We start from the raw sequence: 6,998 nt of genomic DNA on the forward strand, positions 1-6,998 counted from the left end.
TGCAATTATTTTTCTTTTCTTCTTTTTTTCTTTTTTTTTTCTTTTCTTTTCTTTTTTTTCTTTTTTACAAGACTAAACAAAATAGTAAAATAAAATTAAGAAAAACAAAATAACATAAAATAAAAAAAAATTAAAGAAAATAAAATGAAATAAGACAACAATAAATACCAAGTCTTATTATTCAGTCACTCGGACGAAATTGGGTGTTGGCAAGGGATAACACTTATCATGGAAACTCAAAATGTCTCTCACGAATCCGGTAAATACTTTAATAGGAATAAACCCAATAGATCATCATCAAATTTTATACCCACTCCTGCTAATTGATCATAGCGTCCTTGAAATTCACTCAAGTGATTTGAAAAAGGAGTTCCTTCCTTGTACTTCAACTCCACAAAAAATTTTCAGCAAGTACAATTTATTAGTCCCTGACTTAGAGGCATACAAGGACTCAAGCTTATCCCATAGGCTTCTCGCATGTGTCTCATTAGTAACAAAATTATAAACATTGTCATCATCAAACTGCCTGATAAATCCACATACCTGTTGATGTTCAAAATCTCATTCTTCATCTGACTTGGATTCCGGCTTATTGGAAGCAAAAACAGAAAGATGCAAATTTTTCACAAATAACAAGTCCTTCATCTTGCCTTTCCATAGGTGATAATTTTCTCCATTCAAAGGAATTAATTTTGTATGTGCCTCTATCATTTATGCAAACTAAACAGTCCCTTAACCTAAGAGCTCTGATGCCACTCTGATGGGGGAAAAGGCAAAAACAAATATAACAACTTGGCAAAGATTAATAACGCAACGGAAATTCAATCCCCCTTCTTTCAAGAATCTGCGAGGAGCACCAAACAAATAGAACAAAAATAGAATCCAAAGCACAAAGAGACACAAAAAATTTTAACGTGGAAAACCCCTCAATGCAAGGGAAAAAACCATGAGTCGTCCAGACCAAAGAAAAATCCACTATGATCAATAATAGGGTACACAAAGCAAATCTATGAGGGCTTGGCCCAAAGCGGACAATATCTTACCAAATGTGGAGATATATGTGTGTATCGAACCTCCCCCAACAATTGTATTGCTCATTTTGTATACATTCACTAGTGATATTTTTCATCTAAGAATAGATTATGATAAAAATCTACTTGTTGTATAGGTTGAGGAGAAATATCTAGAACTTTTATCACTTCTTGAAGTTATTGAAGAGTAAAAAAGTTATTTTTCATAATTTTTACTTTTTCCAAATTTCAGGAAGTATATTCATCAATTGAGTGCTTCTCTCTACACTTCGTTCCTTTTTTTTTTTCTGCACCTTCAAAATGACTCATTTAGCCTTTGAAATTAAAAAAATTACAACAATGGTTGGATTTGTTCAACAATATTAATGTTTCTATGTATCACTACACTCCTCATTCTCGTGCACTCTTTCACTTTCGTTGTGTGATGGTCCTTGTATGGTTGGTGGTGGTGGTGAAAATTGAACTTATAAGTGAAATTAAAGAAACCTGAGAACCTTTAATCGATTTTCGAAAACCGATTAAGAGTTCTCGATTTTCTAACATCAATTAAAGGAAAAACGTATTTCAAAATACATTTATACTTTCAAAAACCGATTAAGGAAGAACATATTTTGAAATATATTTTCCGCTTTCAAAAACTGATTCAGAATCTGTTGACTTTCAAAAACCGATTAAGAGAAAAAACATATTTCGAAATACGTTCTTCTAAATTTATAAAATAAATAACAAAATATTTAAATAATTTTTTTAAATAAATAAAATATATAATTACAAAAAAAAAGAATAAAATATACAAAATATAAACAAACATAAAAAACTAAAAATACAAAAAGTAAAAAAAGAAACATAATAAATAAAAAAATATTTCAAAAGCTGAAGACTTCGACGTATTACGACAAAACTTTAACCGGTTTTTAAAAATCGATAAAGTTTTTACTAAACTTTGGAAAGTCAATAAAACCTTAATCTTATTTCGAAATATAATTAAAGCTTACAAGCCTCTCATACATATATTATGACTAGAAGAGATGAGAGTAAAACTAATCTTTATGAACATAGAAGACAACGACGAGAACAGCACCACCACGATCATAGCCACACCATAAAAGACACACCGAGAAAAGATGAAAACAACTAAAGAAAAAGGAAGAAACTTTTCACTTTCATATACTCATCAATAATTATTTATATATTTATTTTTCATTTAATAAAATGAACTAAATTATTAAAATATAAGAGACCATTAGGATTATATTTTTTTAAAATCATTATTCCTTTTTATTTTTCAATCATTTTATTATGACCTTTTTATAGGTTATTCAAAATAGGATAAAATGAAATAAAATTCTATTTCTTTATCCTAGTAAACGTTTTATAATATTAAAAACAGAAATGATTCTTGGACACACCTAAATTTTTTACATTCATTTGACACTATCCTTACTTACTTTTTACTCTTTTCTTTCTTGAAAAACTACAAAACTTTACACTTTTTGGACCATTTTATCCTTGTATTATATGTCAAATAAATGTAAAAGTGTGTCATGGTATTATTATTACTCTATTAAAAATATCAGATATTCTATTATATCTTAGAGTAAATTTTTCATAAAATGAAAAACAATAAATACAAGACATCCAATTAACATAAAAGGATAATAAATATAAAAAAAAAATTAAATATAAAAATCACACGTATGAGTAATTTATTTTGTCTAAACATGTAAAACTAGAAACTCTTCCTACTTCTTGATGTCTATCAAATCCAATGAAGCCAATCACAAAACAAAATCAACCAAACCCTAACTATTTAACCACATATAACTCTACCTCTCAACCCTAATTTCTCTTTCTTCAATTTCCATTTTTGTTCTTTCTTTCTCCCTCTTTTCTCGGTAAAAATAAAAAAAACAAAAAGCTGAGGACCTCCCCAAACTTTGCAAACATGAAAATTCACCACCACCAAAGCTTAAATTTTAAGTTACCAAAATCACACCCATCTCTTTATCCACCAATTCATCACCTCCAACCTCAAAAATAGAAACAAACCCCAATTTTTCTTCATTCCCAAAACCAAAAAAATCCAACCTTTACCAATCTTTCTTCAATTTTTCTTCATTCCCAACAACCATCACTCCCAAAAATCTCTTCTTTCTCCAAATCCAAATCCCCTGAATCCAAGTCAAGAGAATTGAACAAGCAAAAGGAAAAAAAAGGAAAAAAAAAAAAAAAAGATTGAAGCTTCCCACCTTCAATGTGGCGATCATGGGGAAAATCAACGGTTCAAACAACACCCTCTTCCCCCTTCTCTTGCTCTTCCTTTAAAGACATCCAAACCCTTTGCCTCGACGAACCCCAACAACCCCAAAACCAACACCACCAAGACAAACCCTCCCCTTCTCCTTCTCCTTCTCCTTCTCGCTCAAGAAAACCCTCCGTTTTCCACCGAGTTCGACTCGCCAACTCCTTCCTTCGAACCTGGTCAACTAATCACCACTCACAACCCTCCAAACTCCACCACCGAACCCACTCCTACCCCGCCCCACCCGTACCCGATGTCTCAATACCCGAAAACCAACCTCCCATTTATTTCCCCGGAACCGAAGACCGCGTGGTGGTCTACTACACCACCCTCCACGCTGTCAGATCCACCTTCGATGCCTGCAAGAGCGTCTTCTCCATTCTCTGCGGCTTCCGCGTTCTAATCGACAACCGTGACGTCTCAATCGACTCCGGCTTCGCCTCCGAACTAAACCACCTCATGGGCCTCCGACGGGCCGAGTTGGACTTGCCACGTATTTTCATCGCCGGCAAGTACATTGGTGGAATCGAAGACTTGAGATACCTCAACGAGATCGGCGAGCTGAAGAAGCTTCTCCAAGACCTGCCCGCAGCGGATCCCACCGAATGCCCCACGTGCGCCGCTCACAGGTTCATTCTCTGCGACAAGTGCAACGGTAGCAGAAGACTCTTTGTCAATAACAAACTCGGCTTCAAAACCTGTCACCTCTGCAACGAAAATGGCCTTCTCAGGTGTCCTTCTTGTCTTTCCAATGCACCAACTCCATTGTAATCCCACTGTAACAAAAAATTCCATTTTTAACTATTTAGATTTTCTTTTTCCTTCTGTAACAACATCATGTATAGGCCCATTTCCTGGGAATCGTAGATAGATAGATAGATACAATTTTTTATGTATATGCGTGTTGGGTATGTATTCATTCTCCTCTATCCAACACCACAAAGAGTTCATTATGTACCGTTAATATTACTATGCTTTCTTTCTGTCATTGTCAATGTCACTTCATTTGGGTATTCAAAATATTCATTGCATGCTTTCAATCTTATCAGTCTATACTTCATTCTTCAAATGGAAAACTATAATATGATTAACTTCACAACAACAAAGAAAAACAAAAACAAAAAATTTTGCACCAAACTTATGATCGCATCTCGATAAATGTTACTTTTGTTCATCAGAGATGATAAAGCTAACATGCTACTTCATTGTGTTTTTTCTGGGTTAACTCAATTGCTCGCACCATGAGAACTAAAAACAGTTGTTTTTTTTTTCTTAGCCATCTATCTATTTCAATCACCAATCTTTTATCTTTAATTTTAAGTAAATTTTAATATTTAAAAAAATTGTCAATATTTTAAAATGTCTTGCATCACAATTTAAAATATATTTATTTATTGATTTAAATATATTTATTTGTTTAATAAAATTTATATATTTAAAAACTAGTCATTATTAAAAAGGATAATGATACTTTGATAATACCTTTTGATAACGAGACACGTGTCATCACTTTATTAGTTTTTTTGAATTTATATTTAAATAAATATTTAAAACAGACCAATCACAAACTGTCATGTATATATTGTTAAAAAATTATTAAAAAATATTGTTAAAATGACTTTTTCTTATTAAAAAATAGAATCTATAATGCGGAATGCTTAAACCAAACTGCTTGGTACAAATATAAAAATAAATATTACTAACCAATAACTTAAGGAATAGTTGCACTGTAGTGAAAGAGTTGATAACTGGATTACTTTTATTTAAAACATTATAATCACTGTGTATATGCATACATACATATATATATATATATATATATATATATATATATATATATATATATATATATATATATATATATAGACATTAAAAATCATTATAAATGTATTAATATTTTTTAATTTTTTTTATTCACACTTATTATTGTTAGACGTAAAAAAATAACTAATTATGATAGACACTATACGTTTGTATTTTTTCAACCTATCATTTTTTTTATCGTAAAACTTTTGACTTTCACGTGAATTAAAAAATAGCAGTCTTGATTTTTGTATTGCAATAAAAAAATTTATATTATTTCAAATTTGATATATTATAATTACCTTAAATAAACCTTAAAAAGGTATTAACTGAAGTGATTTTTTTTTTATAAAATAAATATTTAGAAATTGTATATATACATGATCGGTTACACTTCGATTTTATTGACATTCATCTCGACCTAGGACGACAGAATAGAAAAGTGTTATTTTAAGTATAAAAAAAAAATATAAGTGTTTAAATTATAAATAAGAATAAATTTTAAAATATATCATAAAAGGAGTGAGTGGGCTAAGATGAAGACAAAAGGCCCATAAGACCAAGTAAATACTAATGAATTTTCATTAAAAACATTAATTTTTCATTTACTGTGAATAAAAAGTATTTATATATGTGGATTTTTTTTGACATCTCTAAAAGTATGGGAAGCATTATAAAATGATGTGATCTCATACTATCATGCAGGCAATGTTGTTCTGATAAAACCATTCAAAGACAACTAATAGAGGATTAATATAACTAATTACTATATATGAAACCTTAAATTAGGATACACTTACGAAATCTAGGTCTGTGAAGCGCAAAAGTTCATACAGATACTATAAATATATGTACTATTCACAAGACATAATTAGAAAATATATTTTTAATAATTTTTGATAATTTTTTTAAATTAGTACGAGAAAAATATATATTTAATAACTTTTCTATAACTGTTTATATAACAGTTTAATATTAATCTATTTCAAATATATGAATAAAAAATAATAGCAAATAATTCATTATAAAAAATTGTGAAAAGAAATTTTTAAAATATTATAATTGTTAGAATCTACTTTATTGAATGCTTTGAATGTAGCATAAAAGTTAGTCATAATTACTAAGTCAGGCGAAACCTATAATCCAATATTAGTAGTAATCTAGTTTAGGTCACAACTAGATTTGCTGACTGCATTAATTCAGATATTAAATTTTGGGACTTAGATAAAGAAAAAGGTAAGACTAGAGTGAACGTAGTCTATAGGAGTATTATCGTCTTCTATGCTATTCTTTTTCCAGCTCATATTTTTGTTTCCTAAGACTATTATTCTCGATCATCTTAAGGTTGGACAATAGATTCATTCACTTTTATCCCAGGTTGCTTTTAGGCATTTCAGAATTTAAAATATTTAAAATTTAAGATAAAAATAAAATTTAATTTTATATAAAAATTAAGAAACTAAAAATATATTTAATTTTATTTATATTTATAAATTTATGGATTTGTACCTGTGAAGTTATAGTAATATACTGGCTATTTTCCGAACAATGTTTCCCCTCCTTTTGTTTCCGGCCTATTTGTTTACAGTGACAAAATATCTACTTCGTTAGTATTCCTCTCTGGTCATGAGCTTGATCAAAACCATTAAAAAATTTGTGAATCAAAATATAAAATAAAGCGTCCCGATATTTTAACACCATTCCATTTAACACCGTTTTGACACTAGTACGTGTCAGGTCCTGATTGGTTGATTTTTTTTTTATTTTAAAAATTTCAAAACTGGTTAAAAAATTAGGAGCAGATTTGAAAATCTTAATTCCTGTTTTGCCCTTGGGGTGTTTCAATAGAGGGAAACGTTTTG

At 29.8% G+C, this 6,998-nt stretch overlaps 1 protein-coding gene across 1 annotated transcript; it reads left to right on the top strand.

The window, feature by feature from the left end:
• Window positions 1–2,725: 2,725 nt before the first annotated feature.
• LOC106752641 (uncharacterized protein At5g39865-like) lies at window positions 2,726–4,328 on the top strand. The gene has a single exon (XM_014634353.2). It carries the CDS (start codon window positions 3,286–3,288, stop codon window positions 4,102–4,104), a length of 819 nt encoding a protein of 272 aa, XP_014489839.1. The 5' UTR covers window positions 2,726–3,285; the 3' UTR covers window positions 4,105–4,328.
• Window positions 4,329–6,998: the final 2,670 nt, after the last annotated feature.

This window comes from Vigna radiata, unplaced genomic scaffold, assembly GCF_000741045.1.
Source record: "Vigna radiata var. radiata cultivar VC1973A unplaced genomic scaffold, Vradiata_ver6 scaffold_153, whole genome shotgun sequence".
NCBI lineage: Eukaryota > Viridiplantae > Streptophyta > Magnoliopsida > Fabales > Fabaceae > Vigna > Vigna radiata.

Coding starts and splice junctions, on each gene's coding strand:
- LOC106752641 (XM_014634353.2), top strand. CDS start 3,286: ATGTGGCGATCATGGGGAAAATCAACGGTTCAAACAACACCCTCTTCC.